Raw genomic sequence first — 13,134 nt, forward strand, 5'->3', positions numbered from 1 at the left:
CCGGTTCCGGTCGGCTAGGCTTATATCAGCCCAGCCTAAGCTGGTTACTTGAATGTTTTGGTGTATAGGTATGGTGATTGTTTTATTATTATTTTGTTAAGTTGGCTTGGTGTGGTAAAAAAGAAAAAAAAAAGAAAATTTTAGAAATATTGTCTTTATAAAACAAAATTTGAGTAAAGAGTTTTTTATTTATAAACTTTCATATTTTAATAATACAATATTCAAACTGTATTTTTAAAAAATACCACTTTTTATTCTTGTTAGATATATTAGATATCTTAAATATTTTATCTTTATTTTCTATCTTTATTTTTTTGTTATTATTTTTTATCTTGTATATTAGGCTTAATTTATGTTTCCTTTATTTCTAAACCGATTTTTCACTCTATTGAATAATTCTTAATTATTTTCTAAACTCTTACATTATACAATTTAATTTAAATAAATTTATTTAGTAAAGTAGTTTTTCAACCTTTTATATTATAAATACATCTAATATAAATTATAAATATAAAGTCCAAGGAAAAGTGAAAATTGACAAATGGAATAACCATAAATATAATAATTTTAACAATATTTCTGAAATTGTAGTTATGGATGGCTAAGTTTTGGGTATTGCCTATACGTCACTCTGAATATATATATATATATATATATATATATATATATATATATATATATATATATATATATATATATATATGAGCATATGGATACAAGTAGGTACTTTGTTTTCAGATAAAATACTAATTTTAAAGCATATTTCATATAAAATTACATAATAAAATATTAATATAAATTAAAAAAATATATTTAAAAACAGCTTTAATATTATAATTTGAAATAAAAATAAAAATAAAAATATACAACTTTTAAAAAATTATTATTTAATAATTAATATCTCTCCGTCAGCAACTTTATTTTCTTACAATGTCTATTAAAAGTTCATTGAGAATGAGCAGTTGACACTCGTACCCATTATTTATGAATAGGAAAAAGAAGAGAAAAAATAGGGAAAAAGAAAACCTCACTACAAAAAATTATTTTCAGAATGTATTTTATGTCTTCTATAAAGCCCTTTCTGGAACATATAAAACTCGTTTGAAAGATGTTATATGCATTATGAAAAGTTTTCTCTGAAAATTTCATTCTGGAAAAACTTGTTCCTAAATGCATTTCATACGTTTCATGAATTTAGTTTTGGAAATTTCATTTTGAAAATCTTGTTCGGAAATTATATTTCAAAAACCTTATTTTTCAAATTTCGGAAAACTTGTTTCGTAAAATTTCCGGAACTTGTAATCGGAAATTTTGAAATTTTGAGAGGTTGCGTGAAGAAATTCTGCGATGCTGAAAGTAAAAGCCCTACGTTCTTGCTTCGTACACCCCCATCAAATTTCTCCCTCCATCTCATAAAATAGCTCCCAGAAATTTCTTTCTGTGATTATTTTCTAAAAAAAAAAAATTCTGGAATTGGTTATAGTATTTCGGAAAACAAATCCGCAAGTGATAGGGTGCTGAAAGAAATATGATAGGGTGCAGGAAGCTTATATTTTGGGCTGACCCATAATATTAGAATGTCTGGCCCATGGGTTTAGAAGGAAAAAAAAAGACCGTACCCGATCCATAACCTTAGAAGTTTAAAAAAAATGTTTCTGCATCATTAATTCGAATCATGCCCCAAGCAGTAGCCGCTGGGAGAATGACTTCCTCTGAAACCTTTCGAAGTGTTGAAGAAGATGATTCTACTGCTAACAAAAAACGCGACGTGTTCTACGATGTTTATGGACCCGAAGTACATTTTCTTATCTTTATTTTCCTTTTCAATGTATCCTTTTCAAGTTTCCTTAACTTCTTGTTCAGGAGAATGTTTTCTTTTCGTTCCTCTCTTGTGTGTTATGTCCGAGCTTTTATAAAGAAAAGAAAAAAAAAATGTGGTTTTAATCACGTGTATGATTAAAGGAGTTGATTAATCGTTGTGCTTTTTGCAGGGTAAGGCAGATGTTGTTTTCAAGTCACCAGAAGATAATTCAGTTCTTGATCTAAAGGTAAGTCTTTGCAAGCATTGGTGAATTGAAATTTGAATCAAAAGTAGTCATGACCGAGGTGGTGAAGCAGGATATTCAAGGACTTGTAACTTGGGTGCTTGGTGAAGGATTTATGCCGTCATGGGTTTTTATCAAGGTATACTTGTCTTTTATTTCAACGGATACCTTTGTAAAAGGAAATATGATAGAAAAAATTATTTCTAGCTGTTTAGAACTTGTATTCCAAACTGCTTCCGTGGTTGTGGGAACCGTGTGAATTGTATCATGTTAATACTGTGGGATAGCAAGGTAAACAACCACTGTGCAGTGACAAACCTAGCACTCGCTGTTCAGATGGACACAGACAAAATGTACCACTGATCAGGACATGGGGGCACCTGGTCACATCAGCAGTGGCAAGCCTCAGTTGGTTTGGCAGTCTCGCCTTTGTGTAAAGGGTTGTGGGAGGTAAAATGCAACATGAAAGAGACATTTGTATATATGAGATAGACAATGGAAAAGGCAGGGTTTTAAATACTGTGCTATAGTGACACTATAACATAGCATCGTAATTGAGCAGTTTAGTTTAGTGGTAAATAGCAGCTGTTGCAGATTGGGGTAGCAGCATTATGTGATTCCAAAGAAAGCCATGTGAACAACATTAGATTTCAATTTCAAAGAATGAGATCTCCATCTGTAATTGTAGTGAGAATGATAAAGAAGACTTGATTTAGAAGATGTAGGATGTCGTGAATTTTATGTAGGCTTTCCAGAATTTGAGAATATATATATATATGCACACACATACTAAACTATGTTAAAATTTTCAGAATAGTCACTAGTGGTCACCATACGATATTTAAAACACTGGGCAAAGGAGAGAGAAAACAGACGAATGAAAACAAAAAAGAAAAAAGTGATTTTTACTTGCAAGTTTTAAATTTCATTTATGGGAGATTTTCATTGAAAAATTTCAATTATGGATGTGATAACAAAATAAATAAAACTTTATTCTTAATTTACACATTCAGTATAATATGCTTTAGGACATTCCTTTTATTGGAGGAATGTTGCCAAATGTTAATGTGATACATTATTGTTATTTTGGAGAGAAAGAGAATACCCGGAGGTTGCATAGCATCCAATTATTGCTTCTATAAATGCATTACTGGAAGATGCACTTGATTTTAGAAATTGAAAATAGGGATTAATACAAAATTGGTTAGGATCAAAGTATTTGCTTGAAAGGCTTAGTTTTTTATTCATGTTGCAAAACTATATCCTTTGGTATATATGACATGTAAATGCCACTTAAAATCACACCTGCTATTGGTGCATGACCTAATCATATATGGGGGGTATTCCCTCTCCCTTCCTACTAGATGATATTACTAATGATGGATATAGACGGTGAATATTTGTTACAACAGACTTTCTCTGTTTCACTGGAAGTGATCTGAATTTTCTTTGTTATTTGGCTATTCTTTGCGGTAAAATGTTGTACATCTTCATTTGTTTCTCTATGTTCAGCGAGTTATAGTCTATGCAGTTTAGTGGTTCTGCTTAACATTGATTTTCTGGGGCCTGTAACAGACTTTGAATGTTTAACACAGCAAGTTTTATGTTAGTTTAACAAAAAGATTATTTTTATCAATCTTTATGCTTGTTTAAGAAAGCATGTCATTGAATTTGGAAAAGGTTGTTAGACTACCCTAAAGAGCTTTAAGCTAAGAATAAATACATGTTGGCTGATCCAATAAATAAAAGAATTAGTTGATCACTCTTGTCGATTTAAAAATAGCTATACTTTTGAATTCTGGACCTTTGATTTGTACCTCATATAGCATATTACATTTTATTTCAACACGATCACTAATGTAGCACTCTCATTATTTGCAGAATAAACCTCTTATTCCCAAAGTGGTTATGCTCTATATGCCAGGCCTAGATGCAGCCTTGTTTTTGTCGCTGTCTAAAATGCTTCATAATTTAAAGAAAATCTGTGGTAAACCAAGGCCTGTCCTGGCTCTTAGGTATGTAGAAAATGTATTTACTTGTTTCCTTCAAAATGTTGTTTCTCTGCACTTAAACTTTTATATTTTCTCTCCCTGGCTAGCTGTGTGTCAGATAGTATGCAGACGATAGATGCACTCCTAACATGCAAGATGAAAAGAAAAAGGGATGAGAATAGACCTGCTCTGACATCACATCAAGGTTTTCATTATTCAAACCAATATATGCAAATGTCTCCTATTAGGGAAATGGGTGTTGAATTTGAGGGTCTTTAGATAAGTTATTGATACAAAAGTTCCTGGACTGGCATGGACTGGCAATTTCCTCAAATGTTATCTTGCTGGAACCTGAAGTCCTGAAATTGTTTATATGTATTTTGCCTGCTAATTAAATTCTTAAAGAGTTTGGTAACACAGCAAAAGGAAATAGCTTTAATCTGGAATCCTTTCTGCTTAATTATTGTGTATAATTGATGCATATTGACTGATGAAGTTGCAAAAGTAAGCTATTAAATCCAAAGGATGGCTAGTCTTTTGGATCATATATCTGTAATATTTGGGGGGTGGGGAATCGATAAAGGTCTTCAATGATGGTTTATGATATTTTCTTATAAATACTTTATAATATTTATGAATATATATTCACATGATTGTTAGTTATCAAGAATGGAAACCCTGTTAAATAAGCAAGGAAAAGTAGTCTCCTTGGCATTAGGAATTTTTCTGGCTTCTGATATATGTACTCAGACTGCTGATAATATACATACACACACACACACACACACACACACACACATATATATATATATATATATATATATATATATATATATATTTACACACACATACATATATGTGTGTGAGTGTACACAGACCACCTATATATGTTTTGTAACTTTTCTCGTTGTTCATTCTCAATTATGGTGTAAGTTTGTGAGATTTCATATCTTAATTTTGAATTCGTTTTAAGATTACCACTATTCTATAAATTAAACAAAAAAGGTTTTTAATGACAATTCAAATTAAACCCTATAGTGTTGTTTTTCCATTTGGAGCAACTTTATTTTACCTGTTCTTTATGGCACAAACATTAATGCGTTGCAATCGCTATAAATTTGAATTACTTTATGAAATGTGAAATCTTGATGCAGAAGAAGGTTGTCATGATACAGACAGTCTAACATTTAAAGAGCTTACGAAAGACATACCTTTCCCTGTTACGTACTATACACTAACTGAGAAAGAGCTGGAAGAGAATGGATATTCTTTCAATCAACCAGGTGAATTTTACTCTGCTACCGATTATATATGTGAATCTTTATGAAGTTGTTCTTACTGGACAAGTTTTTTATCTGCCCGGTTGATTACAGGTTTTCTTTCTACTTTGCCTGCACCTCCAGGATCTTCTTTTTATGAGATGTTGGCACTTGATTGTGAGATGGTATGTTAATCAATACCAGTTTGGTTTAAAGCTAATGCTGTTTTTATCACCGAGAAATGAAGTTCTGGATGATGGTGATGATGATAAACTTGTCCAAACTTTTTGAATTCCTAGAACAAATTCATTTAACATGTGGTACTTGAACTGCCAGAATAGCTTAAAATTATACTGACAGTCGTTTTATTGGCATGCATGACCAAAAACTTCATTCTATATCGAGACAAATTAAACTAGTTATGTCCTTTTTTATTTATATCCTTGACATATGCAATTTTGATCAATCTATTTTTTACCATTTGCTTAGTGCATAACAAATGAAGGTTTTGAGCTGACAAGAATTACTCTAGTGGACATCAAAGGAAAGGTATTCGCTGATTTTTTTTTTTTTCCGAACTACTTGTTTGTTAAGCAAATGCATCTATTATCGATTTTAAGAGGAATGGTCATTATTTTTAAAATTTCATTAAATGTTCATCATTATTCTAATTTTCATATCTTGTGTTTGTTTCTGTAAGAATAACTGTTTCTGATATTATTCATAAAGGAGCAGCAATTGCCCTTAAATAGAATACAAAGACTTAATAACTGCAAATCCTAATTTATGATGGATATAATCTATCCTACAATTCAGGATCAATGATTCTGAGCAATAAATATAAAATATTATCAGTCTATTAATCCTCCTAATTATGGGATGTAATTAAATCTCCTAATTGTGTAATTAAAGCCGTACAAGGAAATATTAACTACAGCATAATTCATGAGTTTCTGACTGTTTCTATGTATCTATTTCCACTGAGATGTATACAAATTACCATCTCCTTCCCTTCCTGAAGCGTGTTGTTCTTGGAAGCAGTTATAAATCTCATTCTTGGGCGTAGTGACTGCCTCAAGACTGCTACAGTGGGATAGTACATGGCATGATGACCACTATTTTAAAGGACTACAAATACAATTAAACAATTTAACAGCACACATAAGTGCTCAAGTGGAAAAATTAGGTAAACAATATTATAATTAATATTCAAAACTCATAGGCTAGAGCTTAGTACGTAAGGGACATGAAAATCAAGGAACATGAGATCAACATAGACACCTCTTAAAAAACGTGGAGACGCATTATAACCTGTCTGAAAATAAAAATAATAAAACACGAGGCCCTGCCACTCCGAACTTGATATGGAAAGAAACAAAGATGCTATATAAAATTTAGAATTGGCCTGAAGTGATGCTTGAGTGAAGGTGCAGTGGCAGATATGGAGGTCTGCCATAGCCAAGTGTCTGGGTTGTATCACTCAAATACTAGCCAAGTGTGAAAGGTGTTATCCTAAATCAGATGTCAAACACGGGTGTACAAAAAAGATACCCCAAGAAAAATAGATTTGTTCTTGTGTTGTGAAAGAATAGCAGCTATAAAGTCTGGTTTTCCATGGTAGCAGCAATAAACTCCTTCAAAACAGTTTGACTGTAAATAAATAGCTTGACAAAGGTGCTCCCAGTGCTCCTCTACAGCAATGGCACTATAGTGTGCAGTACATCAATAGGAAGTGGTTTCCTTAGAATGCTTCATGACAAAACCCTTTATGTTATGTCGCTTGTAATTGCATTTTAACAACAATTCTGTGTTATTTTGGCCATTTTAGAAAAGAGCCTAGCTTTTTAATTGTTAATGAAGCTACCTATATATATATATATAAATATATATATATATATATATATATATATATATATGTCTGTAAAAGACTAAATCCTATTGGTTAGAGATTCTGTTTTGCTTGTCTTTTATTCTGTTTCATTTACAATCTTTAAGAAATTGAAGTAACCAAGTTATATATTGAGACTCAGTCAGTTCTTTAAAATTCGGAACATTTAATTGCACAGTGATGGCTTAATTTCTAATATTTATCTTTTCAGGTTTTGATAGATAGATTGGTTAAACCCTCAAATGCTATCATTGACTACAACACAAGGTAGGGTTTTGTTTGAGTATCAGTCAATGTGCCTGAATAAGCTCAGTACTTAATATTGGAAATTAAAAATGCTATTGCTTAATAAATTCATGAGTTGATCTAATCAACACCCATATTATTTGAGTCCCTATTTTTCAATTTGAGGATATCTATACATATAATCTCAAATGATTTTTTTCATATTTTTTTAGAATTTGCTTGACCGTAGGAGAAAATATTAAACGAGGAGGATTTTTTTCCCTTCCATTCTATAAAATTGAACCAAACAGTAAAAGTTTATAAAAATCCCTCCCTCTTCCTTTCAGTTCCCTCCTATCGAAAATGGTGTTATTGCAAAGTTGGCTTGCGGGTTTGGTTTCCATTTTATATTTGATTGTCTTTTCTTTTATAAAAATGAATATAGATTAAATGGATGTTGTTAGCTACCCAAATGATCCTGGGAAAATACTGAGAGGAACGTATCAGGATGTTGTCAACTTCCTAGTGCTAGAAATCCTTGAATAGATTTAGAGTATTATATGTTGTTGTTTGGTCTTCGTGGAATACTCTTTGCAATTAAAATAAAGCTGTACAAAACCTGAAAATAAGTTTAAATCTAAAACAACAAAGTTGAAGCTTTTCTGTATGATCTATTTTTCTTCATTGGATTTGGAACAAAAGTGTCCGCATCAACTAAAAATTATGCTGTGCAGATTTAGTGGAATAACGCCTGAGATGTTAGATGGGGTGACAACAAGTCTGAGAGACATTCAGGTTCTATTACTTTAGTTGTCTTGGTTTTGGTCTTTTGTCTTATTTCAGCTAATAATAGGCTCAAACTTCTGGTGCTATGCTGAACCATTTAAGTTGAAACTATTTGTTTTGCTGATTGAATTTCATTTGCTTTGCATTTTCAGCAACTGTTCCTAAAGTTTGTTTACGAGGAGACTATCCTTGTTGGGCATTCTCTGGAAAATGATTTATTAGCATTGAAGATATCCCATGACTTGATCATAGACACGGCAGTGTTGTACAGACACCCCCGAGGAACATCTCATAAAAAAGCTCTACGGTTTCTTGCTAAGAAATTTCTTGCAAGGGAGATACAACAATCAGCGAATGGACATGACAGCATTGAAGATGCTAGAGCTACCCTGGAATTGGCACTATTGAAGATAAAAAATGGCAAGTAGTTCTTCTTCATGCATTATTGCTGCTGCTGCAATCTTTGTATTAGAAGTTTTGAATGCATTATAGTTTAAGTACATTTCCAGTTTCTGTATATAATCTGTAAAAGCGGATGATTTGCTTCACGTGTAGAGCTGTTACCCTTTTACGTGAGTGTGTAGGGTAGATGCAGCCACCATAGCAGCAAGGTAATAATATGTATAAAATATAGAATGTATATAATAATTTTGCAAGCACAATTGGGGAGGGGAAACAGAGAAGAATATACTTCAGTGTCAAATAAAGAAATTTTCTACCAACAAGCTTTTGGTTTGACATATACCTCTTGAAACAGGGCCTGACTTTGGTTCCCCTCCATCCTTTACAAGGAAAAAGTTCCTTTCTATTCTGAGTGAATCTGGCAAAACTTCGTCATTGATTGATGATATATCCATAGTAAAACGGTATGCCTCTGAGTCCTCTAATGCAATTCCAGTGATCTCTGATGATGAAGCACTTGCAAAGACCAAGAAGGAGGTACTCATGTCCTAAGCTGGTTATATTTCCTAGCTTTTTCCTTTCCGTTTAACATTTGTGACTACTTTATGGTCTTGTTTCATTCCTTGTGTTTTTTTTTTTTTTTTTGTTTTAGGTGAAGAATGACAAGGTACATTTTATCTGGACACAGTTTTCGGAGCTACACTCGTACCTGAAGAAGCAAGCTGAAGATTCTGATAGTTTGAATGAAAGACTTGCCGAGATGATGGCATTGCAAACGTGTCAGAACAATTCTGCTAAACAGAAAGGCTTCAAGTTGAAAGCACCTGCTGAACTGAAGGAAATTATGGCTCGCATGGATGCTAGAATTTATAATCTCTACTCGTCATTACCCACAAATGCTATGATGATAATTTTTACTGGTCACGGAGACACTGCTATTGTCCGCAGGTAGACATGCTTACCTTTTTCTATTCCAAGTATTCTATCTTTCTCTTTGTTTTAATTGCAATGCACTGGCCACTTAACAATAATGTTGGAATAAATTAAAATATGACCCTAGAATGATGCATTTTTTCGTACGAGTCCTCAATCCTCGTACACAATTTCCATAAAAGTTTCCAGTTGTCCAAATCTAGAAATTCCACCTACTCTAGTTAAATTTGAGAGCCAGATTCGCTCATATAACTTGTTCATTCCTCATGTGGTTAATGGACCTTGGATCACATTGAACTAACTGATTTGCATATGTGAATGCAATGGTGCTGTGTAGTTGTTGTGCCAACAAATTAAATGGCTGGAGTTCTATTTTATTACACGTTGATTGGAAAAGTATATGATAATTAGGCTAGAGATGAGCATGAACCAGCTCATCCCACCAATCTGGCCTGGTTCGAGGTTTGTTTTGACTGGTTTGAGTTTTGAAATTAGACATTTTAAGGATGAGTTGGGGTTATGTTTGGAGTCATTTTAACACAGTTTGTGTACTGTTCTCTTACAAAATATAAGTTTCTTGAACAATCGTGTAGTGTACAAATGACTCGGTGGAACTTTCGAGTCGGGTAGGGACACAGGTAAACTTGTCCCAACTTGCCCTTTTTCACCCTTGAATTAACCAAGAAAAAACTATTTTTTAGCATCTTTTTAGTGGAAACCCCTTAACTTTGGAACTATGATTTTCGAGCACATTTACTACTTTTGGTGAATTAACATTTTTTTTTTGTTTATTCTGCATGTTATGTTTTTGTTTTTTATTATGTTTGACCCGCCACACCCCCTTTTGAAGGTTGAGGAGAATGCTTGCAGAGCAGAATGAAAGTAATTTATGTCGAGAAAAGATCGTGGAAATTTTGGCAGAATTTCAGGCCCACGCAGAAGTAGCATTGTGTTTTGTAGGCGTAAAGCATTGAGTATTGAGTATAATGAAAATGAACTTAAATTAATTTTTGATTGTGAACGTTGTAAATATAGTGGCAGAGGCCTTAGAGTAGTTATACGTGTATAATATTGAAATGCCCCAAATGTATTGAGTTAAATAGTTTTGCATCCGTTAAAATTACTTGGTCATTATTTATTCTTGTCCTCGTCTACATTCTTTCTTATATATAGTGTGTAACACCTCATTTAAATAATAATATAATTAAATAAAATCTTACACTGGATAATATAAAGAGTCAAGTTGCGGAGTATAAGTTGGATAACTAAGAGTCAAGTTGTGGAGTATAAATTGGATAACTTATATATCACTCCTTATATATCACTCCTTATATAGTTATATAGTTACCCAAGGTATTTAAAAGGGAATACTAAAGTTCATTACCATGCCTACAATAACTCAAAGGAGTAAGGGATAGCCAACATTCAAAAGAAAACCTTATGAACTTCGAATCAATACACTAATCTTGAGTTGCTCATCCTTGAGCTATGTATGTGTTAGAAGCATCCTGTTAGAGTTTATAGATGGGACACCACCATGGACATCCATTAACCCCATTTATCTAGAGAAGGAATTATGTACTGACCATAGACCAATCATAATCAAACAAGTAATGTATTCATCATGCATATATATCCCATGTCAACCTTTATAATCAACCTCTTTTATATTCCAGGTCAAACCTATACCAACTCCTCATACTCCATCCATGAATATAGAATTTTAGCTCATCTCATTACCATGCCACTTTCATAGCCAATCATCTCATGTTCATTATATGTCAAGAATTTATCCAGTTCCTTATTCATAACCCATACACCCTCCCATTCATGCATATTTATCCCTTTCATGACATTATTCAATAATCCAATCAATTTCATGCCAAAATCACATCAACACATCAATCCAATTTCATAACCACAGATTTCCATGCATTTTCCAAGCCTCATATTTTAAATCGCGTAGATCCATTAATCAAACAGTCCATAACTACCAAGCGAAGGAAAACAGCGTGACCTGCAGTGGGTCTCGCTCAAGCCAGACGTCCTCGCTTAGGCGAGAGGAGTACCCTCGCTCAAGCTGCAGACTCTCGCTTAGGCGAGACTACGACAGTGGCCTTGGGAGATTTTGCGGGCACTGGCTTAGGCAAGGCCATCTTGCCTGAACGAGATGGTTTTTCGCTCAAAAATCAGTTCACTCGCTTGAGCGAGTACTCACGCAATACTCCTGGGCGAGTTTCTGCAACTCTCGCCTGGGCGAGATGAGCTCGCCTGGGCGAGATGAGCTCGCTTGGGCAAGAACATCAGTTCGCCATCTCCTGTTTCACGTGACAGAGACATACACACATTCCCAACGATAACCAGTTCATTCTTATTTCAATACAAGCATTTTCCAGGCACAACAATCATAAAACAGAAGTGAAACAACCAACATACGACAAAAAGCAAAGATCCCTAGCATCCCTTACCTGGAATGAGCTAGTGCAAGGCCTCGACACCAACAATGGAGCACCACAACTCAAGGAACAAACTTAGAAGCTGGAAAATAGCGGAACAGTAAAGGAATGAGGTTACTGTGGAACCCTAACTGAAAGTACGAAAATATGACTTAGAGAGAATACGTAAAGAGCTTGAAAATCACTTACATGGAGTGGAAAATGAGATCGAGCTTGAGTAACCTTGACCAAGACTGGGGGTTAAACCCTAGCAGAGAGTTCGCATCTGCTTTAGGAGGGAATAAGGGGACTGTTTTTCTGAAAATGAGACGAATGAGTGGGTTAGAGCAGGTCTTGGGTCATTTAGCTCCCTATGCGCCAACCCTTAGGCCCATTAGACCTTGGGGCAACCCTTGAAGATTGAGGCTGAAATAAGAGGGCTTTACATTCTCCCAAACAACAAAATTTTCGTCCTCAAAAATTCATCGATGTGGTAGGAAGGAACTATGTTCTCCTTATATCTTCTAAGAACCACCACTCAAACACGACTGATATAACGACTCCAACACCCATAGTCACTAGAAACTTTGCCTTTGTGCTAAGCGATGTGTGTTCAACTGTGTAGATAAGTTTAGTCACTACTCACAAGCACTCCTAATCCTCCAGCTTTAAAATTGAAATGTTCCTCCATACCTGCCCCACTAACTTGTATCTGATATACTGATTCACTTACCATATGCTCTCCACTACCCCTCGTAGGTTTTTACCAAAACCTCAGATGCCTTCAAGTCTCAAACTAACGCATGTTAGTTATCACTCCACACCACCTTGTTCCCTCCTTGTAGCATCACTCCATTGACTTGATCGCCCTTGACTTATGGTCTATTGCCTCATATCAACACTCTTGGTCACCTTTATCCATGACGACTCATAACATCTTGCCTCCTTTACTAACTTAAACCAATGGTAACAAGGTCCTCAACCAAGTCATTCCATTTCCAAATCAAACTTTCATCTGTTTCAACCACCCAATTTATTTTAGTATCTTCCCTTCATTTCTGATCTACTAACTTGTAACCATCCTTCCACAAAAGCCTTAGAACCATGTCTTTCCTTGACTTGAAATTTTTAGTTTGATTTATACCTATCAACTCTAAGATACTTCTTAAC

General features: G+C 34.1%; 1 protein-coding gene across 1 annotated transcript; it reads left to right on the forward strand.

Annotated features, from left to right (window-relative positions):
- Positions 1-1,671: 1,671 nt before the first annotated feature.
- On the forward strand, positions 1,672-10,671 carry LOC114193099 (small RNA degrading nuclease 5). Its single transcript, XM_028082798.1, has 14 exons — positions 1,672-1,795; positions 1,992-2,048; positions 2,119-2,184; positions 3,927-4,060; positions 4,144-4,241; positions 5,191-5,319; positions 5,410-5,480; positions 5,785-5,844; positions 7,395-7,450; positions 8,143-8,203; positions 8,347-8,614; positions 8,952-9,133; positions 9,249-9,544; positions 10,380-10,671. The coding sequence occupies exons 1-14, from the start codon at positions 1,676-1,678 to the stop codon at positions 10,501-10,503; spliced, it is 1,722 nt and encodes a 573-aa protein (XP_027938599.1). The 5' UTR covers positions 1,672-1,675; the 3' UTR covers positions 10,504-10,671.
- The last annotated feature ends 2,463 nt before the right edge of the window (positions 10,672-13,134 follow it).

The sequence above is a fragment of the Vigna unguiculata genome, chromosome 8 (genome assembly GCF_004118075.2).
Source record: "Vigna unguiculata cultivar IT97K-499-35 chromosome 8, ASM411807v1, whole genome shotgun sequence".
Taxonomy (NCBI): Eukaryota; Viridiplantae; Streptophyta; class Magnoliopsida; order Fabales; family Fabaceae; genus Vigna; species Vigna unguiculata.

Coding starts and splice junctions, on each gene's coding strand:
- LOC114193099 (XM_028082798.1), top strand. CDS start 1,676: ATGCCCCAAGCAGTAGCCGCTGGGAGAATGACTTCCTCTGAAACCTTT. Junction 1,796..1,991: donor ACGATGTTTATGGACCCGAA/GTACATTTTCTT, acceptor TGCTTTTTGCAG/GGTAAGGCAGATGTTGTTTT. Junction 5,845..7,394: donor TAGTGGACATCAAAGGAAAG/GTATTCGCTGAT, acceptor TTATCTTTTCAG/GTTTTGATAGATAGATTGGT.